The following is a 25376-nucleotide window of genomic DNA, read 5'->3' as shown; positions in this document are numbered from 1 at the left end:
GAGAGAAAAAACAAACAAACAAAAAATAAACAACAACCCCGCTCCCCCCCCCCCCCCCCCCCCCCCCCCCCAAAAAAAAAAAAAAAAAAAAAAAAAAAACTTTTCTTTTTCCAAGTTAAAAAATAGTTCCCGGCTCCCTCTTGAGCACTCACTAAAACAATCCTCTGAACAGAGAGCTCGGGGTTACAAAAGAAATCCTGCTGAAAACGAATGTCAGTATCTCACTCTTTGCTCAACGTGCTGGAAATGGTTTCAGCGGATCAATAGAACAACCCATCGAGAACTATTTCTTTCTATACTTTTTTTTTTTTTTTGAAAACAAAAGCACTTTTCATGAGCAACCTGCACAGTCATCGCATGAACAGCTATTTGTCCTGAAGTACCTTAAGACTTCATATATCCCGTATTGTCTTCATGATGACAAATCTTTCTGCTTTCTGCAACATTAGCCGCTTTTCGTACAGAAAAAGTTCGGAGAACTCGGTTTTAAGACGTGTGCGGCTCGAATTTTGGTTCTAGGCAGTCGCTCGGACCTCCCCGTCGGTCCATTTCTCAGTAGAAAAAAAAAACAAATATCTATAGATGGGCGGGGCTTATGAGTTTGACCAATCACAAGCACCTAAGTCACATGACTTCCTATAGAAACGTAAAAAGTTCGAGGAGCTTGATTCCTGAAAAAGTTTTAGGGAATAACAAAAAGTTCCTAAAGTGCGAAAGAATTGACATGGAATTGTTTATTGTTTTGCAGCAATTCTTGGGTAGGTAAAAAGATAAATGAATAATGAAGATTTGACAGCCTCATATAATTTTCTTAATAATTTCTTAACACTTTCATCACATAGATAATGTTTTTAAAAAAAGAAAGAAATGTTGAGAAAATGTTGAAAAATGTAAATGCTTTGCTAATTCCTCTTTGTGATGTTTGCTTTTGTTATTTCTTGATGTAGGCATTATTATTTAATTATGATTATCATCACTATCTTTACTATCCTTATTATTATAATACTTATTATTACTTTGATTATTGTGATCTTTATTATTGTCATTGTCATTATTGTTATAATTATTATAACAATTATTATTATTATGAATAGTAGTAGTACTACAAGTGGTAGTACTAGTAGCAATATTGTTGTTGTTGTTGTTGTTGTTGTTGTTGTTGTTGTCTCCCATTGACATACTTTAATCTCAAATGTTACATTGAACTTTTCCGAACAGATCTGACTTTCTTCCTTGTTTTTTTTCATTCATCGCGTAAGCTCTAAAGATGATGCATATATAACACATAAAACAGCTGTTTACCCAGGACAAATAAAAATATTTTTCAATCTTTCATTTAATCATTAATCCATGCATTCATGCATTGATGTTAATGTTTTAATGATAATCTGTTCTAATGAAGCATTTTTTATTTTTTTTTACTCTGCCATCCATGCCATACAGCTCTAACTCCGCCCCCTGCATACAAATTAAGTGTTCTGAACAGGAATGAATAATCTACGCCGCTTATCCTGCACTAGCAGCCTTTCCCAGCTGTCACCGGGCGAGAGGCGGGCCTGACACAAATATCAATTTTAAAAAAATACACATTCGTTGATGCTCCGGATGCGCAGATCATCCAATCCGACTTTCCTGCTCATACATGGGACGATATCAGCCCTCCTCCTAATAACCCGCCTTCACCGTTGATTTGCGTTTGGTAGGGCGCGCAGCTTGCGCTTGGGACCATCCACCCACCCCACCCTCACCAAAAAACAAAAAAAAAAAAAAACACCCCCTCCGGAGATCCGGGGGAGCTGAAGGTGCTTAGCATCAGCTAACAAGTGGGCCATAAACCCTTTTTTTTTCCCTCCCCCTCCTCAACCCTTTTCTTTGATTACACTAAGTGCACGGAGGCCAGATGCGCCTCGGCCCAGTCATCTGTCGGCTCGGCTGCCAACCAAGGAGCAGGGGGCGGGAGGCGGGGTTGTCGGGGGGGGGGGACCCACAACCCTTCAGGAGCAGAAGCCATTGTTCTTCATTACAGAGAGAGGCTATGGAAGGGGAGGCGGGGGGGGGGAGGGTTGGGGGCAACGAGTCCATTTCCACACCCATTTTTCCATCAGTGGGGAACCCAGGGTGACTTGACGGAAAGCCAAATCAGCGTGAAACACGCAGCTTTCAGACTTAGCAATGAGAAAAAAAAAAAAAAAAAAAAAAAAAAAAAGCAAATGTGCTCATCTCATAGGCTCTATGACGCATCAACATGTAGAGGCGGGCAATGGAAAGGTTAAAAAAAAAAAAAAAAAAAAACACGTTCCACGTTCCCATTGTTGTTTTGCTCTTCACACAACCGTAGCAAATCAAAAAATAAATAAATATTAATGAATTAAAGAAAAAAAAAATCTGAATTGCTGCCGCGCGTCGGCTTGCCACGGGGGAGTGGCGGCATACATTTCTGACTATCGCCGCGACAAAACATCTATAAATCAATTAAGGCATTAAAAATGCATCTCTATAAATAATTCAAAGTTGGAAAATAAAAACAAAAATGCCCGCCGCTGTTAATTATAGCCTCAATCGGTACATTAGCAGAGTTTTTAAATGTATTGTGTTCCTTTTTTTAACATTATCAACATTAACTTATGGGGGAAAAAAGTCCCAAAATTTTAAGTATAATTATAAAAGTATAATTATGTGCTATTAGCATTAGCGTAATGATTTTATTGACTCCTTTATGTGTCAACTTTACATACATATATAGGGATATAAGAAAAAATTCAGTCATGTCAAATACAAGTGTGTAGAATTGTTTCAAACGGACAGAAACGTGATAAAAAAAAAGTTTTATTAAATTGAAATAAAATGCATGTATTTTGTTTTCTTTGTCAAGACTTTTCTGATGACACGGATACTTGTATTTTTTTGTTTTTCCAACCAAACAACAATTCTCTGTGCGGCAGGAGGCATTGATTTTTATTTGTTTATTTCTAATCAAACGGCGTGACGTTACAGTGCACAATTGCAGGTTTGCATGCGACAGAGCGTAACGTCTGGGATTAATACCATTCACTGCATGGCGTTTTCTTTCAAAGCATCTCATTTTCTGGTCTGGGTTGTTCTCACTGAATGGCAATGTAGCACATTCCGTTTTTTTTTTTTTTTTTTTCTCACAGAATTTCCGTGGTTAATGCAGTCCTTGGTTAATCTTTTCACAAAGTTCTTTCACTACAAAAGGGATTTTTTTTATGTTTTATTATTTTGCTTTTTAGCGTATCTCAAGTTACAATTGGTGCCAATATCTACCAATATGTTGATGACACGCTGCTAATAGGTCCGACAGCTTTTAAACACTTACTGCCAAACAAAATACTGTGCTCTGAAAATCAAAACAGAACCTTGACCTTTTTTATTCACACAAACTGTTCATGCCTAGGTAGTAATTGAACACCTCCTTTATTTTATTTTTTTTTTTTTTGAGACACAGTCAAGCTTTCCAACAGCAGAATGTGTTATATTATGCTTCTTGACCCCCGACTCGTTTTTTTTTTTTATATTATTCATGCTTGTTTTTTTCGGATTCTTAGATTTTATAGAGCATTGTAACCTCTTTGGAAGCTTAATTCTACCTGCATTCACAATTTCAGGCAGATTTTTTTCCCCCTTTTTTTTTTCCTTTTTTTCTTTGTCGTTTGTTAGTTTGCACTTTCACTACCACAGTGTGCAGAGCGCCCAGCTGAATTTTTATGGATGACAAAGTTACGAGTGTTGCGATTACATTAAGAATTCATAAAGTTTAAAAATCCAGCCCCCATCAAGGAAGACTACACACATGTATTTAAGCATCCTGAAGCATAAATTGATGCATTAATAACCGATTTCTGCATAATTACAATCATTTGACCCGCGGGTATGAGGACGATCAATTGAACTTTGGTTCGAAAAAGCGCAGCGTCATTTTTCGTTTTGATCTGTATCCCTGCAGGTCATTTGGTTTGACACTCCTCGATGGCAGGGAGTTAACGCCGTCCCGCGTCACATGCTCACTTTCTGATTTCGCCGGAGGGGATGATTCACGGCGACGCCGTTCATCAGACCTGCCTCCACTGTGACTGGCAGATGGAGCCGGTGTTAACAGCAATTCACCCTCTGAAAGGATTTGAAAGGTCTTTCATTGTTTTGTTTTTTTTTCTTTTTATTGAATTTTTTTTTGCAAGATTTACCAGGAGAATTTCACCTCAATCTGATGTCCCCAAATTTAAATCTCATCAAGATCACTTTCTATCTAGAAGCTCATTTAAAATGCAACTGAATATGCAAAATAAAATATGTATATATAAATAAAAAATAAGATGTGTAAAAATAAAAATAAAAATGAATTACATAATATTGTATGTATTAACAACAACAACAACAACAACAACAGCAACAACAGCAGCAACAACACTAATAATAATAATAATAATAATAATAATAATAATATAATAATAATAAACAAATACATAAATAAATAGAATAATCTGAACTGAAAAAAAAAAAAAAAGATTTGTTTGGGAACTCCTAATGTTTTTTTTTTTTTTCATGGTTGAAAAATTGACATGTCAAGCTGTCAAAAGAATTAATCTGAAGCGTTGCAAAACTACACAAAAATGTTATCAATTAAAAATACAAATGTATTGACAACAAGCACTATTATTATTATAATTATTATTCTTTATCAATAAAATAATAGTCTTTTTCTTAATATTACCAAAGAAATTTATCGAGATTTGGTTCATTGAATCGTTTTCATGGCATTCAATCGCTTCATCATTAAAACAACAATTTGAAGATCTGGTATTTTTCCTCAATATTCACAGGGGCAGTGCCTGCGAGGAAGTGGATTTGAGGCACATTACTGCAAACTGCTGTTGTGATTTTGACGACACGTACATTTACAGGTCAAATCTCATTGATTCTCTCTGATTACCATCATATTGATCACCCAATACAAATGTTAAACCCCAACAATTACCCGTGAATGCAAAACAGATTCTTGGAAAAGACCAATATTAATGGATTTTTCTCTGCAGCTATTTTCTTTATTTTCTCAATGCATCTCTAAACGAAGTTCCGTTGCAAGACGTGACGAAAGTTCACAACCGTTTTTTTGAAAATAAATCCAGACGTATGCAATGTTTCCACTTTCGCATTCGTGCTGTCTAAACAGCGCAATCGCACATATTTTCTTTTCGACCAAAAAGGCCCAATCCGTCTGCGGGAAAGCGCTCAAAGCTGTAATTTTTTGGCACTTTTCGGCACCAGAAGACAAATGCCATCTGCTTCTGTTGTGTTTAACAGAAGGCAAATGTCACCGCCGCAGATTCCCTCAGAATTTAAGCGCCGAGACCAGATTTGCCGCGACCGATGAACGTGATCTTGCTATCGCCCTGAACCGTCCATTTTCGTATATTTACCCGTTTCCGATAAGATCAAAACTCATATTTCTGCATTCCGTATAAGTGCTCAACTTTGGATTTGATTTTGATGTGTTCAAAATATATATTTTTTTGTATTTCTTACTTCGTAGGAAATGTGAATTACTTAATTATAATGTTATAATTACTTAAATAATACAAAAATGCAAAATATGCCAGCTTGTATGAGGACGTTAATAATTCACTTGGCAATGAGTTGCCATCAGTAATCTATTTATTTATTTTCCTGCTAATGGTAAGATTAGAAAATATTTCTGATCGCTATAAAAAATATGAATCAGTCAAAAACAATAAACAATTATAAAGCTGTAAAAAGGAAGTACCCAAACAAAAATACTGGGATCTTTTTTTTTTTTTGAACCCCCTGTATTCCTAGCCAGACCACAGATAACGCATGAGAACAATATGTCAGCTCTTATTTTGAGTTTATTTATTGTTAGGGGACTTTAAAAATGTAAAATAAACTCTTCGGTGCCAAAAGACTAATTGCGGTTTAGTAAAAGCAATTAAACTCGGACTAACTCATTAGATAATATTTTAGAATTCCCTTATTCATAAGTCCATTTTTTTTAAATGCAAAAAGCTTGTGAACCAAATGGCTTGAGTCAAAATAAACAGAAATGCAAAATATTATGTGATGTAAACAAAAAAAAAAATAAAGTTATTTACACTGCCTGTTGAAATAAAATTTAAAAAAAATAATAATAGTACACTCGTCGACAAAAGGTATGAGGAAAAGGTGGGAATATGGGCTGGTTGGACCGACTGTACAAATGTAGCCAGTGGACTCGGTAATGGGTTCCTGCGGGATCTTACTTCTGGCCGTCTGGCCTCCAAAAGACTGTCATTATCATCATTATTATTATTTTCTATGAAAACATGATCTTCCTCTCAGACATCATGAAAACGCTCAAAAACAAAATGGCTGCAGGACAAAAAAAAAAAAAAAAAAGAGGTGGTTTTAATAGGGTTTTTCTTAAAGTGCCATCACTGTTTTTTTAAGGAGTATTTTTTTAATTTTAATTTCTAATTTCTACCGAACTTCCTTTTCATTTCAAGGTAATTTTTCATAAATCAATAATTCATTTAGCGCAAGTCATTATTATTATTATTTTCTATTATTATTACTTATATAACAGTAATGTGTTGTATTAATTGGATGTATTGCTGCTGCTACTATTATGATGATTATCTTTATTATTATTATTATTATTGGTAGTAGTAGTAATCGTAACAGTAAATGCAGATGCAAATGACTGATTTTAGTGCTTTTCCAGCGAATTGTTGTGCTCTTTTTATTCATTCATTAAATTAATATTTAGCTATCTTCAGTTAATTTGCCGCGTTAGCTCTTGTGTCTGATGTCTTAGCTCGCATCTTCAGAACGTAGTCGACACAGTAAACAGCCCCAGCGGGATATGCTTTCTGTGGCCCAGCCGTCTGCAAACTGTGATTATTATTACTGTTATTATCCTTCCACAGGGGAAAAAAAATGGCCCCGGGTCTTCACGAGAAAAACGCTAAATGGTCCGTAAACCCGCAGTCGTGAACCCGTCGTGTCAGGAGTCTCACTCGGCTCGCGCTTACATTTATTTTTCCAGCGGCCTCGGCGTTCCTCTCGCCATGACAAAACTGCGGCGGGATGAAAAGCGAGGCGCTTCTTGCTCCGGCTGATGGATTTCCTCGCCGTGAGTTGGGAACCTCAGCAAGCCGCGCGTCCAAAGTGCTGCGTCGGCAGCCTCTCGTAACACCTGAGGAGCACCGGTCGCCACGGTGACCGGATTTTTATCCAAGTCCCCATTTATTACTTTGAGCGCGTTTCAAAACTGTGAATTGAACACGCGATTTCGAGGGATAATCGCTGGAGGAATCGAGGTGGATTCTGGCAGGACCCGCTGAAAAAAATAAAGAAACATCGATAAGACGATGGCATCGAGGTTTATATCACTGAGGAAAGGGGCTTTTTCACTGGAAGGCCCCTGAACTATTCGTAGTCATAAAGAACTATCCATCTCTAACCACTGTGCCACCATGCCGCCCGTAAAGAACTAATGATTCCATTTTTTTTTTTTTTAAATGACAACATGTTATATAAATGATTTGGATAGTTCTTTATTGGGAGCAAATTTCAGAAAAAGATGTAACTGAAGTATATAAAAAGGGTCAAATAATTGCTACATAGTACCTGACTATTTATCATGATTATTTTTAATTTTATTGTATGTTTATTATGTTACTATTATTGTTATTATTGTTGTTGTTGTAATTATCATTATTATTATTGTTATTATTATTATTATTATTATTTTGAGTTGTTAATATATAATAATATTTAATATAATATATAAAGATATGTAATATATGCGTCAGTTTCCTCTCGGTTCTCCTGTTTCCTCCCACAGCACAAAAACACACAGATATATTAATATATATATATATATTGCTCAAAAAAATAAAGGGGGCACTCCAGGTCAATCACGCTTCTGTGAAATCAAACTGAAAAACAAACTGTGTGTGTTTTTCCATTTTCATTTTGAGTGTGACTCCAAATCCAGACCTCCATGGGTTTATACACTTGATTTCCATTGATCATTTTTGTGTGATTTTGTTGTCAGCACACTCAACCATGTAAGGAACGAAGAACTTCAGAAAAAGAACTAAGAATAATTCATTCATTCAGATCTAGGATGTGTTATTTTAGTGTTCCCTTCATTTTTTTTTGAGCAGTATATATACACATTAACATACAAACACACACACACACACACACACACACAACTGTATATATTCCACCATTGGTATGTTGCACAATAAAATGTAATGCAAGACATTTTAAGCTCTAGGAATTAGTATAGAATTAGTTTCTATTAGTATAGAATTTACTGAATTTACTTCTTAAAACTTTAAACTAAGATTTAACTTATTGGAATTCAAACTAGCTAAACACTAAAAGGGGATGAAAGTATGTTAATGTAAATAAATACATACTAACGCAAAAAAGAAATCCTGAAATGAATCAAAGGAAAAAAATTTAAAAAATAAAACTTAAAATGAAATATACCAGTGGTTTATCTAAGAGAGCTGTGTTGCGGGAAGATGAGAGTCTCAGAGACAAAAAAAACAAACAAATAACAAAATGCTGTAGATTAATTGTGTCAGTCTGACCTATTTTTTTTTTTAGTCGGATAATCCATCGCCATTACCCCCCCATACGACGAGCTGCTGGGTAAATCCCGTCGGCAGCGAGCAAAGACATCATTTTCATGTGAGAACATTGGAAGACGTAAAGCCGGAGAGTTCCCCACCTCCTGTCAGGGGGGGATATTCGCTTCACCAGCCATCAGCTTGGGCTCCTTCTTTTATTCACTTAATTATTTGATTTTTTTTTTCAAAAAAATTCATTTAATTTGTCCTAAATCCAATAATAGATCAAAAAATGTTATTAACATCGTTATTTGAGTATGTTTTTGCTTTGTTACAGCTGTTTTTTATTTTTTTTATTCATTTATATATTTTTCATTTTCTCCTGTAAGATCTCAGTCCTCTTTAAGAAACTTTTGATGACTTTTTTATAACTATATTTCTATTATTTGATGGTTTTAATAAAAATTCTTACTTATTTCTTTTACAGCAACTTTTTTGCCTACTTGGTTCAGTTTCTGGCTAATTTTGTTTTGTTTTTTTGGGATATTTTGTCTTTTTTCCAGCAGGTTCCAAACAAATGTAACATTCACAATCCTTAAAAATTCTTCTTTTGTCCTAATTTTCACATAATAGCTTCTCCAAACGTGTAAGTCTTTTTTTTTTTTTTTTTTTGCAAAGATTCTCATTCAGCTGGCCAATTATTTTTTTGCAAATCCTAAACTTATTTTCTTCCACAAATTTATTTATGAATTCAATACATTTTTTTACTGTGAGGCTGCATGTGAATGAAATGGAAGGGGCTGAAATTTTGGGGAAAAAAAATCCAGAACGTTTAATTTACCTGGATATAAAGGATAAAAAAAATGATAGAACTTTTTCTAAAAATATTATTATTTTCAATTTAAGGTGCTTATGAATAAAATCATGAATTATAATAATAATAAGTAAAATTATTGTTATTAAATAAAGATTTATTTTTTGTTTAGAAAATAATTTTCTTAAAAAAGAATAATAATAATGACGATGGCGATAATAATAATAACTGTGACAATAACAATCGTAATAATAATGATGATGATTTTTAAAATAATAATGTTGTTTATGTTGATGATAGATAATAAAAATTTTATTGACAACGATGACGATAGCAATAATAATTATTATGACCATAATAATGATAATATAGCCATATTTCCTTCCAGCAGTTGTGGGTTCTTCCGCACAAATTCATTTCATTACAGGCCCATGGGTGATTTGCTGATGTGAAACAGAAGCTCGGAGTGCGCCTGAGACCCATTAGTGCATCCTGCGACACTCGCCCTCACCTCCACCGGGTTCGCGCTGGGTGGATGTTCTGCACGACGCAAGCATGCAGGAGGTAAATAATTAATATGCTTTGTTAGAAAACCCTTTGCAGCAAGGCTGAAGCAGAATTGACCAAAACAAATACCAGATGCAGCAGTGGGAGGAGGAGGAGGAGGAGGAGGAGGAGGAGTTTCCTCTCCTTTCAAAATAAACCACTGTCTACTTGAACATGTGGCAACATTATAGTGGATTAACGCGCCCCGGATAATCCGCGATGTGACGAACGTCGACGGCTGCCTGCCTGTCACTCCCGCCATCAAAGAAAAGGCTTGATGAAGCAAAAGTCTCAGCGGAGTTTCTGCCGGACCTGATTCTCGATTCTGCTTAGGAGTGGAGAGCGAGGAGGCCTCCCGCCTCTAGGGGGCGCTGTGTGCAATCTCAAATATGCATCATTTACCGACAACAACTTCACATGAGGGCATAACAACAGAAAGTATATTTGTGTATTTATGGATTACTTTCTTTTTTTTTTTTTTTACATTTTTCTGCTTCATCTTTTACTCATAATAAGATGGCATTTTTTAATTTTTGGGACCCATTTTTCAAGGACTGTCTTGCTATTGTTTTTCCAACCATTTTTTTATACTGTTTAATGATCTATCGAGGATAGCCTATTGAAATTAAAGTTTTGTTTTTGTAAGTTTGTCAGTTTATCTATGTATATATTCATGCATTTATTTATCAATATATCTATAAATTGATTTGAGGAAATCCCCATCTAACCCTGGTTCCATAATTTGATGATTTCAGATTCTTTTCTTAATCTAAATATTACTTTGAACATGAATTAATGGAAAATAATAAACTTTATGTGAAGAAGTTGGTTATGGATCACTGTATTTGCAATATTTTCCTTTTCATATGTGAAATAAAAAAACAATAAAAATAATTATGACAATAAAATTAGTAAAAATAAGAATAAATGAATATGATAAAATAAAACAAATAAAAAAATAATTCAAATAAAATAATGACAAAATGAAATAAAAATTTTAAAAAGCAGCATTTTCAAGCAAAGTATGTAGTGTTTTTCTACCCATGTGACAGATTGGTAATCATTTTTAAATCAATAAAAAATATCAGAACAACTAACATCAAAACAGATGTCCAATTTTTTTTATTTATTTTTTTTTATTTTTTTTAATTTCCCAAATCACATCCAGATTATCAACGCACATAGAGTGCTCGGAGGTTAGTTTGAGGTTACATCATGTGAAATATGTATTTTTTTGATTTATTTTGTTCTGCGGGGGATGCGGGGGGTGCGGGGGGCCCCACCGTCAGCCCTCCGTTCCCCGTTCACTTCGGATCCGCCTCTGCTCCCGGGGCTCAAGTCTGTTTTTCGACGGCAGTCTGGAAATTCACCGGCGACCCGGAGTTCATCCAGTTATATAATTGTGTGTTTCTACGTTGTTTGTTCCACACGGGTGGGGTGGGGGCGTGTCGTGGAGCGTGGGGTGGAGGGTCGTGGGAGTGGGGTTTTATTTCACTACATCTTCATTGTGGCGGCGGACGATGCGGAAAGACGAACGGAATGCACATTTCTCCATGACTACACGCACACACACACACACACACACACACACAAGCAGACACGCATCCTACAAAACGCTGCCTTCATCCCGGCAACACGCAGCGTGCGTGCACACGCACGCACACGCACGAACACTTTATCTCATCTCAGTCCGGTGGATGTGGCTGTTCCGCAGCCCGCCAACTCACTGAGTCAACATCCCGATGTTTTACGGAAATTAGTAAATAAATAATAATAAAGGAGGGAAGTGGGAGGGGAAAGGGGGGTGAAAAAAGATAGAAAGAAAGAAAAAGGAGAGAGGAAGAGGAGGGAAAGAGTGAGCAGCTTCATCCACAGCATCCTGTTCCTGAAAGAGTATCTGGCTCTGCGCTGTCGAACCTCTGATGTTTGCAGGCGTGATGATTAAAAAAAAACGTCCCCGAACTCCGCTGGAAAATCATACAAATTTATCTTCCCTCCATCGCCGACGAGCATATTCGAAGGTCAGATGACAAGTCGAGATATGAAATTAATCGGGCCGAGCAGGCGCTCAATTCGGCATGCATCTGACACACCAGGAGGCACTTTCTCTGTAAAAATCCCAACTTTTTGACCGACTCCCACCGTAACGTACCGTAAAGGTTTCGCTTTGCGTGCGAGTTATAAAATGCGACAAAAACCCCGAAAATAACTCATGTTGGTCGACTCTGGAATACGCCGGATGCGTCGTCGCACCATTTCCCCGCGGTGAAATGCACCGATTCGCGTCCTACTCCGCGGCGACGTCTCACTCGGCGGCGGAGCCGTTAAAGCGCTCGGTTTTTGAACGGAGATCTCTGCGGCGTGGCATTGCACTTGAACGCACCAACGCCGTGATTTAACAACAGTCCGTTGTGAACGACACGCTACAAAAGTAACCGACCCGGCGGACCGGAGATATGTGTGTGTGTGTGTGTGTGTGTCGGGTGGGGGGCGGACTCAAACAGTCATCCCGAGCATGCAAAAGACTAGGTAACAGTCTGCATTAGAAAAAAACACAAAGGCTCGCCATAAGCGACTTAACTATTGTGTTATAACACAGCTATTAACAATGGTGAGCTGTCCGAAGTGATGTATTCCGATGCGGCGGAGGTTTCCCCCCCACTCACCCACCCCCACTCGTGTATTCAACATGGGTAAACACACGCATCCCCCCCCCCATTCCCCCTAAATCTCCCCCCCACCTTTTACCCCTCCACTGCGCGACAATTCAACTTTGCACACACTTGGTCTCTTTGCACAACGTGCATCCCGAAAAAAAAACAATAAAAAAAAAATTAAGAAAAACACATCGGAAATGATCCCACTCTTTTTTTTTTTTGGCAGCTCGTTTAAAAAAATATAGTCCTTATAAATCCAGAGATGTGACGGGAAAAAGCGGTTAAGCCCAAAGAGGAGGTGGGGGGGAGCAAAAGAAGGAGGGGGGGGATATATATATATATGTGTGTGCGTGTGAATACATATATATATATATGAAGAAGAATAAGTCCTACCTTTGTGAAGAGCCGCTTGAAAGAAGAATAAAAAGAGAATAGTGGCGAGAGATCCGCAGCCAGTGTTCGCCATGTTGGACACCTGCTTCAGTGTGGTGGAGAGAGGCAGCTTCACCTACTGGAGAGCTACAGCGGGACTCCGCTAATAAGATGCGTGGAGGGGAGTGGACGCTTCTGCACGCTAATTTAATTCGCCTTTTTTTTTTTCTCTTTTCTTTTTTTTTCCCCCACTCTTTTTTTTTTACTATTATTTTTTTTAGATGATTTGCGCGCAGTCCGGGATCGCAAAAAAAAAAAAAAAAAAAAAAAAAAAAACAACCGCGGTAGAACGACGACGATGGGGTTAAAGGAGTGCTGGGAGTTTCTGATGGGGAAAACTAGATAACGCGCGCACACACACAAACATACACACACAAACACACACATACACACATAAAGAAAATAAATAAATATTGATTTACATAAACATGTAAATGAGAATGATAATGATATTGATAATCATCATCATTATAATCTCATGTTTTTGTACTTATTGTAATAGTGATATTGTTTATAGTGAGTGAGTTTAGCTCAATAAAAAGGGAAAAAATACAATTTTGACTGACGAGTCGGGATTAAAAAAAGGAATGATAATAAATTCTGATAACTGTAAAATTAGAAAGTACTATGGCCGTACGCTAGACGACTACAAAGTGCTACAACTTAGTAAGGTGACAACAATAATCATCATATTAAAGTAGAAGTAGTGATAATAACAATAATAGAGATAATAAAAATAGTATATGACTTTGGCTGAAAAAAGGGGAAAAAATTTGACAATTTTTTTACTGGAGTCAGGGTGAAGAGTTTTTGGATTAAAAAAATAGTAATACATTCTGACAACTAAAAAAATAGAAAGTACTATGGTTAGACTATAACAACTTTATAGGGTAGCAATAAAATAATACTAAGAAGCATCATCATCATCATCATCATTATAACGTCATGTACTAGTAATAATAGTGATAGGGATAAAATTAATAATTTGAGTTCATCTCAAAAAAAGGGAGAAAAAAAAAAAATGACAAAAGTTTAACTAAGCCAGGATAGAAATAATAAATTCTGGTGATAATAACATTAGAAAGTCCTACAGCTGGATAACTACTTAATACTACAACTTAATGGGGTACCTATGATAATAATAACAATAATGATACTAATAAGCATCATCATCATCATCATCATCATCATTATAATGTCATGTACTAGTAATAATAGTGATAGGGATAAAATAAATAATTTGAGTTCATCTCAAAAAAAGGGAGAAAAAAAAATAAAATTTGACAAAAGTTTGACTAAGCCAGGATAGAAATAATAAATTATGGTGATAATAACATTAGAAAGTCCTACAGCTGGATAACTACTTAGTACTACAACTTAATGGGGTACCTATGATAATAATAATAATAATGATAATAATAATAATAATAATAATTCAAAATTTGTTCAGCTCACAAAAGATGTAAACTATGCTGTTTTAAATGCTAACAATCTTAAAAAAAAGTTTAACTGGAGTCAAGCAAAAGGGGTTTGGATAAAGAAGTAAAACACAATTCAAGCAACTGTAAAATCAGAAAGTACTACGACTCTTAGTGCAACTTAAAAGGGCAACCATATACACATGATTTAAAGAATCTGATGTAGCTGCGATAACAATAGAAATGGTATATGAGTTCAGCCCAAAAATAAGAAAAAATGTTTTTTTTTAAGTTTTTTTTTGTTCTTAGTTAAAAAGAAAAAGTGCAATATGATGAAATTTTAACTGGGGTGAGACCAAAGTTTTCTGGGCTGGAAAAAATAGAAAAAAAAACTGTTAGTTGTAAAATCAGATAATACTGCATATCGGAACTTAAAAGGGTAACATAAAAAATAAAAACAATACCACTCCTTCCACCAAAAATAACAATAATTATTATTATTTTCTGCAAATACTTGCACCGCATTTCCATTCAAAAGCTTCACATTGTGCAAATATATCCAGGTTCTCATCAACAATTTTGCACAGAAGAACTAATTTCTGGAAGTTGTTGTGTTCTCCAAGAAGTGTTGTGCTCACAAGATCACAAGGGCAAAGTCGAAATTTAATGGTGAGATGGAGGATCGCCGACTCTGGCCAAGACACGTGGCGGTACACTAGTACGGATGAGTTATACCCATTATTTGTGTATTGATACATAATTATCAAAATATGTTTGAAATACAAACATTTCCATAAACACATAAATAAATATTGTAAATTGGAACAATCTTATTTTAAGTAAGAGCATTACTGATGATTCACCAAGGATGTTCATGCAACCAACTTTCCAAAGTGTAATTTGCAGAAACTTCAAGGAGATTTTCTTCCAATAAGTAATAATGTCTGAAAGAATTTCACTCTTTTTTTTTTTTTCTCTCAAAATGATCCAAATATCATATATTTGAGATGTACTGATTTTACATCAGACACCGGGAATGCTTCGTTTGATTAATATGCATATTATCATAAATCTGTAGCAGCCAGAAAAGTATGCACAAGAAGAATTCCAATTATATTTCAATTCTTTTTTAATATCAATGTGTCAAAAATGTCAAAACATATAATTATAGCCAAAAATGATATTCTATATTTTTCACTAATATACTGAAAACATTTACTTGACAAAAGTTGTTTTAAATTATGTATTTATAATTAAATGACAAAGACAAGGTTAAGTGACTGATTAATTGGCCTTTGACGAAAATTATGTTCTTATTAGGTCACATTTAATTGAAAAATATTTGTTTTGTTCTTGATGTAAAAACTGCTTACCTGGCATTCATTTATTAATCTAAAGGATAATAATAAAAGAATAATGGAACAAATGTCACACAACGTCACAACTTCATCTGAAATAAGTTTTTTGATGGACAGCAGTGGCCTGTGTGAGACATTGAACGGGTCAGTGAAGCTCTGAACTGAGATGACTTTGGTATTTTAGGTTAATCTTTTTTTTTTTTCTTTTGGTTCAGAGTCAACTGCAGAATCCTTCCCATTAAAACTTTCTCCGCAGTCGCAGAAACTTTTGGACGACGTCCTTCAAACAAGAAGAATAACAATACATACCAATGCAGTCAGTGCAAGTGAGAGGATGGCAAACATTCCTTTACTTGGTCGGTAAGTTTATATGTTAAATTCTTACTTTCATTGAAAATAAAAGTAGATTAAAAAAAAATGAAAAGCAGTTAAAAAATAATTAATTAAAAATCCAGAATAATTTTATGAATAATAGAAATGATAATAACAATTACAATGATTACGACAATAATGGTTATTATTATTCTTGTTGTTGTTGTTATTACTGTTTCTATAATTATTATCTACCAATATTTTTATTATTATTCAAAATATGATAAAAATAAATTATGAATAACAAATTATTGTTATAATATTGTTATATAATAACCGTCATTAGGAATAATTTAAAATACCATTAATTTTTTTCATTTAGGATTTAATTTTATTAAACATAAGGATTCACTATAAACTTGCCTACTGAACAAGTGGATGTCCCCATCCTTTCACTTCCTCTAATAACAATAATACTTATTATTATTAATAGTAGTAGTAGTATGGCTATCGCTATGATTATTTAACTGAAAATAAGAGTAATAAAGGGAAATCAAACAAATTCAATGTTTGGTCTGGGAAAAATATCTCGCATCATGTTTTATACATTTCAGTTCAAAATTCTAAGAATTTGATATCACCGTTGGTGTGATCATAGTTAATGTGACAGAGGACATTTACAGTATTAATGACTGCTATTATATAGCAAGACTGTTCAAAGAAATTTGTATTAAAGTAAAACCAGGAAGGGCTTTGCGGTAAAAAGTGTATTTTAAGGGGGGACTTTATAGGCACAGCTAAGTCAGCTGGCCTGATTTCCTCGGGCGGATCATTCCAGAGTCTCAGGGCCTTTAGATCTCGGCCAGGACTTGGGAACAGACCCAAAACTTTGCAAAAGAGACGGCCATCCTAAGAGGTCAGACATAATATCGAGGAGGGAAGCCAGATGAGCCTGAGAGTTTTTTTTTTTTTTTTTTTTTGAGCTGTAACAGACAATCGACAGGTCAAAACTGGTTCTCATATATTTCCATGGAAAGGAAATAAACCAAGAAATTAAAGAAGACTCAGCATGAAGTTGCCTGACAACCAGCCAGAAATATAATGGAAATAAGAGACAGAAATATCATCAATAAATATGCCTCAATAGAATCTTAAAGAACATATTTACACATTTACAGTGTGTGAGAGAAACAGAAAAAAAGCACGTTCTGCACGGAAATCAGTCCCAACTATTACAAATAAAAATAACCATTATTGAAGGATGGGAAAGGATTTATAGTTTTGCCATTTTCTGACACGTACTTACTGTCAGTCAGAACCTCACTGTAGGATGGTTGGAAAATACTTGCCTGAACTGATCTTATCAAAAAAAATTATAAAAATATACAGATATTTACATATCTGTAACTGAAGATTTATTTGAAAACAAATATATATATTCTTATATTTTTTGAGAAATCAAAGTCTATTGAATTGAGTGAGAGCAGGGCAAAAAAAAATAATGAAATTTTTGCGAGGTCATCCATGAGTATTTGTATAAAGAATTGAGGATTATACTTGATATCATGTATAGGATTAAATGCACCATCATCTGCATAGAATATATGCTATTCCAACAGTGGGAGGTCTGCCCCCCTTTTTTTCACCCTCGGAGAGAGCTTTGAGTGGATTTAAATAACACAAAATAAAATAAAAAAATAAAGCCAGCAAATGTTTGAAAGATCAAACCTTATTTCTGGGTTCACTTACACTTTATTCATGTAGATCCAGACAACATCAAAGAGAAATACTTGTAGTCTGATAAAATGAAATAAAAAATAAATATTTTAAAGCAGTTGTATCAAGTGGCAGCCTGATTTAGAATATGGGAGGGATGTCAAGGAAGAAAGTCAGCGAAGGGGTCCACCCAATGGGCTGCGACTAAAGTGCTGTTACATGGCGGCTGCCCGGCGGTACAACACAGCATCATATGGTAATGGCACCAGTCGCCGCGGAAACAGGGCTGCCTTAAATCACAGGAAGTGATGACAGGAAGCTGCTGAGGCAGAACAGGCTGGCAACACCGGGGGGAAAAAGACCTGAACCCAACTGTGCGGCAACAGAGAGAGTACAATGTTGTGCCGTAAACCTTTTTCAGATCCCCCTTTACTAAGCATATAGATAACCTTCTCTTGTTATCGGCGGTATCATGGCAACAAGGAAAACAAACAACTGTCAAAATATCGATAGTTTTCGGCTATCTAAATTGATCGCTTTCTGTGTGTGTGTATATATATATGCCTATAGTGTTTTTGACAATGTAACTGTTATGCTGCTGTGACAAGGAATTTTAAAAGTTTATTTTATCTTACGCACACATAGATATGTATATATATCATAGCAACAAGGAAAATAGTTTTTGTCTACATAAACACACACATGCATAAATATATTTATTAAAGCAACCAGAAAAATGACTCAAAGTAACAATTTTCTCAGGTTCCTGGCTGTCTAAATGGATGTATTTTATGTTTATTTATATTTATATATATTTATTTTCATATATTTTTCTTCTTCATTTTAATACATATGAATAAATTAGTATATATATATATCCATCAAGCCATCCATCCAGACACACACACAAATACATATGTACGTACATTAATGCATACATACATGTATGCATTCCTTTATGCATGTGCACAGACACCCTTCCACATATATACATCAGAGCTGTCAAAATATATACTTTAATCCAAACAAATCAAGTCTGATTCAAATTTTAAACACAAGCTAACACAGGACTCAACATCCTGTAATTTCACTCAACTGCGGATTGGTACTCTAACACCAGTAGAGGCAGAGAAAGCGCAAGAGTTTCATGTATATAAATCACCCTCTCTCAGTGTATATATATATATATTTATACATTCAGGCATACATTATGTACATAATGCAATTCTCAGGGAGAGCTGACAAGGTGTCGTCAGGAAACGACGCTCCGTGATATAACTGGGGGTGAACTGACCAGCGTCTTGACGTGATCAACATTGCCATCTATTGGCCGAGTCCATCAACCGGCCTCTCGGTCGGCGAATCAGAAGGACAGGGAAGGAGGTAGTCGGAGGCGGTGGGGGGGTGAAATTGATTCATACGACTCAGATAAACACGGCGTGACGGATGAATGAGCAGCCTCGCCATCCCCACCTCCATCCACTCCCAGGTGGAGACACTGTCATGTCTGACAGGGAATGGAAGAAGGGATAAACAGCCACGCAGACAAGCACGTGGCAAAGGTTTCGCCGCCGTCCACCCCTCGCCGACACCCCGCTTCCCCGGCGTCACGATCGTCTGGCGGCTCATGCGGGTCACGTGACGGCGGGGACGACGGAGGCGGGTAGGTGGAAGGGCTATGAGTTTCAATTTAACGGCTTCCACAGTCACTGCTCTCTTTATTGCGGGGGAAGGGGATTGAGTCCGGAGAAGGCAAACACTGGCTGCCTGCAAATATGGGGAGGAAAGCGCTTTTCTGATCCAAGGCCACTTGCGGGATTAACATTTAACCACTATCATCTGTTCAAAGCCACGGAAGTCCTCGCATGAGGACAGGAGCCGCCGAAATGCCGAAACTCAAACTTTTTTTTTTTTTTTTTAGTTCGGCTTTATAAACATTTTACCAGTTTCCTATGTATGTAAATTAGAAAACAAAATTAACCACCCTAATGAGCAACTGCGCCGCTAATTAAGAAAGTTCCCCGCTGAGGACGTCGGAACCGAGCAGACCGCACTCGAGGCTGCGGCGGGGGGGAGCCAAAATAGAAACTTTGAAAGTTCAGCGACGTTCCCTTAGACAAAAGTAAACTCACTGTCCCCAAATGAGGACATTTTGTCTTTCAAAGAGCTACTTCTCGCTCAAATTGTAATTTTTTTCATACCAAATATATTTTGATATATTTTGATATATTTATTTATAGAAAACATATTTTTTGCATATGTCAATGATTAAAAAAATAAAGTATAATTTTAAAAAAAATTACATAGATGGATGTTTGTACTATTAGTGCTTCAATTGCATGTTGTTCATACGTCATACATTACATTCGTAGCCACGTGACCCGTAGCCACGGGGCACAGGGCCACATAAAGGAGCACGCAACTATTCAATCTCTGACTCACACGTCAAATAAAGAGAAACAACCGTTGACAGTAGTCGATCATTTATCTTGGGGTAGGGGGTTACGATCTGGAAAATAAAAACTAATAAATGTAAACGGCAACCATATTATTTCTATATATTTTAAAACTTTATGCCTCCCTCTGCACTTACCTATCTTTTCCCATCCTCTTATAAACACTGTACTCTTGAACACTTTTCACACTCTTAAACATGTGTAATTTAAATATTCTTTTCGTCCTTTTTTTATAAAGCAGTGCAAAGATTTTGATACTGTAATGCTAAATGTAATTGAATGTCATGTCATGCATAGGCTCAGTGACAGATATCTTAGAACAGGGATGGGCAAATGTTTAGACTCGTGGAACGCGATAGGCTCTAAAAAATTTGACAGAGGGGGAACAGATGGAGACAGCGCTTGCATGAACTAATATAAATCACATCGATAGAAAGAAAGTACATGTGAAAGCCATCACATGAAACATTTGGCCTTTTAGCAAAGCATGAATATGCAAGGCTCATTGTACAAATTGTTTTCCAAATGCATTAATTTAATGACACAGCAGAGAAAGTCACGTTCACTTTCCGTGAGAACGGTGTTGTTGATCTCCCTTTTTTGCCAGTTCATCAAAGTCTGATGTTAGTTTTGTTGTGGTGATTCTCAGGATGGACCCGAAGGTGTTGGTCAGTTGACTTGGATCGGTGACGGGATCTGTCGGTGTTCATAATGCTGAATATCCGCTCACGAACACAGTTTGGCCAAAATTAAGCATCCGGGATTACAGAATGTTTTTACAAACATTTGTGAAAGAATGAGTCGCGTGGAACAGTGATGGGGTGCCACCTGTGTAATAAGTCGTGAAATGTCATTGCACCTAAATATTCAGTCAGCTGTCAGCTGCATTATAAGAACGTGGAAGTGTTTGGGAACGACAGAAACTCAGCCACAAAGTGGTAGGCCATGTAAACTGACGGGTCAGCGGGTACTCAGGCGCATAGATAGAAGAGGTCGCCAACTGTCTGCAGAGTCAATCGCTACAGACCTCCAAACTTCTTGTGGCCTTCAGATTAGCTCAAGAACAGTGCGCAGGGAGCTTCATAGAATGGGTTTCCATGGCCGAGCAGCTGCATCCGAGCCACACACCACCAAGGGCAAAGCAAAGTGCCGGATGCAGTGGTGGAAAGCACGCCGCTACTGGACTCTAGAGCGTTCCCTGGAGTGACAAAGCGCACTTCCCCATCTGGCAATCTGATGGACCAGTCTGGGTTTGGCGGTTGCCAGGAGAACAGTACTTGTCTGGCTGCATTGTGCCGAGTGTGAACTTTGGCAGAGGGGGGAATATAGTGTGGAGTTGCTTTTCAGGAGCTGGGCTTGGCTCCTTAGTTTCATTGAAAGGAACTCTGAAAGCTTCAGCACACCAAGATATTTTGGACAATTCCATGCTCCCAACTTTGTGGGAACAGTTTGATGATGGACCCTTCCTTTTCCAACATGACTGTGCACCAGTGCACAAAGCAAGCGCCATAAAGATATGGATGCGCCATAAAGATATGATGAGTCTTGACCTCAATTCGATAGAACACCTTTGGGATGAATTAGAGCAGAGACCGAGAACAAGGCCTTCTTGTCCAACAGCAGTGTTTCTGGTACGGACACAAGTCCCCTTCCTCATCTACCGTCTACCGAAAACGTTTTTGCTGAGTCTGGAAATTGAGCTGTGCTCGCCTGTTCTTACCTTGACTAGCATAGTTAGCATACTTTGTGGCAAAGTGATGGCTGATATTGTATTCTATGAAATCCACACCAGTTTCTTGGAATATCAAGCATACAGCCGTATATATCTGTAACGCTTGGCAAGTCACTTCACACTTTTCTTTTCCAAATTACAGACGGGTTCAAAGGGCAAGGGCTAAAAAGAGATGTAGAGTCATTGAGAAGATTAATACGGCATACTCCAACAAAGGTTTGTGCGTGAGTTCGGGGGAAAGGTAAAATAAACGAGGTTTGATTATAAAAAAAATTAAGTTTGACAGTTCGGATTAAAAACCCCAACGAGCTAGTGTGTAGTTTGCCCAAATGTATGGACATCACATTAGGATTGGTCCCCACCCCAGAAAATGCTTATTTTAATTTTTTTTCCAAAAATTATTGCTTAATAGATACATAAAAAATACCACCAAAGAATTGCTGGATGCGAAATAAAATTAAGTAAAAAAGTTCAAAACCTGTGATACAGTGGGACTGTGAAAGATGATATATGCGTACAATAATATTATATATTTTTATTACATTTTATTTCTTTTTTTTTTTTTACAAATGTGTTCTTAGGTGGGAATGAGAGAGCAATTGGTTGGATAAAACCATATGTGGCTCTGTGATTGACGGGTGACTGATTTAAGCCAAACCCAGTCATTCAAAGAATGAATGAATGAATTAATTCAGTAATAACAGATGGTGAAAAACAAATTTCACCTGCATCTTGTTTTGATGACCCAGAACTTTTTATTCGCAGCTATTGAGATTCGCTTTTGTATCCAAAAGTTTATTCTGCTGTGCAGCTGAGTCTTCTGGGTGGAATATGCGAAAAATAAAGTAAAAAAGATGAAAAAAAAAGGTTCTTGGATTGTTGGCATAAAAACACAATATTCTATTTGGGGATTCATATTTAGCAAATGTATATATTCAGCACAATTAAAGTTATAAAACAAATTTTCAATGTCAAAACTTTTTTCTTATCGTATTGGATTTTATTTTCTCTCTTTTTCGGTCAGTATTTCATTGTGCTATTTTATTACATTTTATGTCTCTTTATGTAATTTTTTTTTATCATTTTGCATTCCCACAGTTATTATTATTATTATTGGTAATATGTTTTCAATTTCTCTATATATTTAATCGCAAAACCACATAAATTATAGTTTTTATATTTTGAGGCAAATGATGGATATCAATGTACAACAGTTTTGGCAGCGAAAATGCATATTTTGATATGATTATCACATAAAGGCTTCGGAGATTTGTGACTTTCCAAACTAATCCAAATTAGAAAAACTTAATATCTGTGTTCTTTTAATAAATAAATGATTAGATAAAAATAATAAATAAATAATCAGGATCACTGACAAAAGTCAAAACTTCGATAAAAAAGATTTTATAACCACAAGGATATATTATTCCAATATCCCAATAATATATTTTTGTTTGCCGTCTTTTTGGGTTCATTTTTGCTGTAGTCAAAAAAAATGAGATGGTTTGATAATAAAGGGATAAGCGTAACTGCAAAACACCGAAGGAGTAAAATTCAAAGATAGCAATTTCACTTTTACCAATATGTTTTCATTCAAACAATTTTACAAGATTATACCGGATATCAGTGTCTGTAGAAGTACTCTTCCACACTTTGAAAAGTGAAGCTAGAAAAAGAAAACCAAAAAAAAAACAAACAAAAAAACAACTTCCTGAACTTTGGGTGGAAGCCTGACTTTGTAATGAAACAATCTGTTTGGACATCAGGTCGCGAGGGGAAGAAAGGTTTCCTCGACATATTCGTGACAAAGAAACATATTCCTATAAAAAAAATAAATTTAAAAACGCGTTTGAGGAGAAACAAAAGACTCGGCGCAGGAGGTTAAAAAGAGTATAAAGTAAGAGTTTTCTCCCCTACTTACTTCTCTAATGTTGTCTTCCTGGATTGCGGCGCTTCATTTACATTCCTTCCACTTGATTGTGATTTCCTATTCAGGCCTTTGATGCCGTCCAGATTTAAAAATTCTGTTTGTGGAGCGTCCATACCTTTGGTGTGTTGAGAGCTTGGCAGGGCTGGAGGCTGACAAGCCAAGCGATAGTTACCTCCCCCCTGAACGCAGCCAGGGGTTACGAGTGGCTGCCGGTGTTCAAAGCTCCACTCGACTCCTTCATCATCATGTGGGGATGTTGCCAGAGAAACTGATGAGAATGACAACACGCATCTCGGCCATAACGTCTTCATTCCAGCCGGGGATAAAAGAAATATGTGCAGCAGGTTTGCGCTCAAAGCATATTATTATTATTATTATTATTATTATTACTACAATTACTATTTTCTATTTTTGTGACAAGTATTATTACTATTATTGTTATTATTGTTATTATCATTATTATTATAACCATCATCGGTATTGTTATTGACTTTAATATTAATTTTATCATTTTTATTGTTGTCACTGTTGTTGATACCTTTATTACAGTCAATATTCGTTTTTATGTTTAATTTTTTCAGTCAACTTCATTTTATTTTAGACTTGTTTTCATGTGTTATTATTCATGTATATATTAATGTATAAATGTAAATGTACCAACTAAAACTACATGTAAAATTTTATATAATCTATCTATCTATCAATATACAATTATACTTAATTCTTTAATTCTAATTCTTTTTGATTATATCTAACATATAAATTCGAAAGGATCATTTTAAATTTTTTTCTATATTTTATTTTTATTATTTATCATTCTTTATCATTGTCTTTATATTCATTTTTTATTATATGTATTTAAAAAAAACACTTTTATTTGCATTTATTTGTATTTTTGTCTTATTTTTATTTGAATTGAAATTATGATTCTAATTCATTTCTATTTATTCATTCATTCACATTTTTCCAAGTCTATTTTTAACATACCTTATGTTGGAAAAAACATTGTTTTGCTCAGATTATTTTCAGGTCAAAATAACCAAACTGATATACTGTATAACCGTTCACAGTTCTCCTGCAAAAGGACGAGAAAGAAGGTAGACTCCAAGGTTGCAGACGTGACTGAGCAGCGAGGGAGCATGAAGTCTGACAAATAATCGCAATCTCTGAGTAAGTCACTGGTGACTTTCAAAAAAGTCTTCGGCGCAGGTTTGACGTGTGCAATGAAGGTGCGGACGCCGCCGTGACTTGTCTCGGAGGAGGGACAGCGGCATTTCGTCTCAGTCATTGGGACATCAGATGCCAGGATGGCGCCAGGACAAAGAGGACCCGGTGCTGAGCCCTGAGGGACGCGAAGGTTGACAGAAACAGAGCAGGCGGAGCTGAAGTTACGCCAACCATCACT

General features: G+C 36.1%; 1 protein-coding gene across 5 annotated transcripts in view; it reads right to left on the bottom strand.

Moving 5' to 3' along the window:
- The window catches only part of cadm1a (cell adhesion molecule 1a), a 487547-nt gene extending 474432 nt beyond the window's left edge, over positions 1 to 13115 (bottom strand). For all 5 annotated transcript variants that reach the window (XM_086160454.1, XM_086160456.1, XM_086160458.1 and 2 more), the window contains exon 1: positions 13011 to 13115. In XM_086160454.1, coding sequence (XP_086016580.1) covers positions 13011 to 13083 — 73 coding nt within the window. In that variant the 5' untranslated portion in view covers positions 13084 to 13115. The remainder of the gene's footprint in view (positions 1 to 13010) is intronic.
- Positions 13116 to 25376: the final 12261 nt, after the last annotated feature.

The sequence above is a fragment of the Fistularia commersonii genome, chromosome 15, assembly GCF_037954325.1.
Source record: "Fistularia commersonii isolate RoL2024-O1a breed Wild chromosome 15, RoL_Fcom_v1.0, whole genome shotgun sequence".
In the NCBI taxonomy this organism is placed as follows: Eukaryota; Metazoa; Chordata; class Actinopteri; order Syngnathiformes; family Fistulariidae; genus Fistularia; species Fistularia commersonii.
Note: the sequence above shows the minus strand (reverse complement) of the source record. Positions and strands in the feature narration are given on the sequence as shown.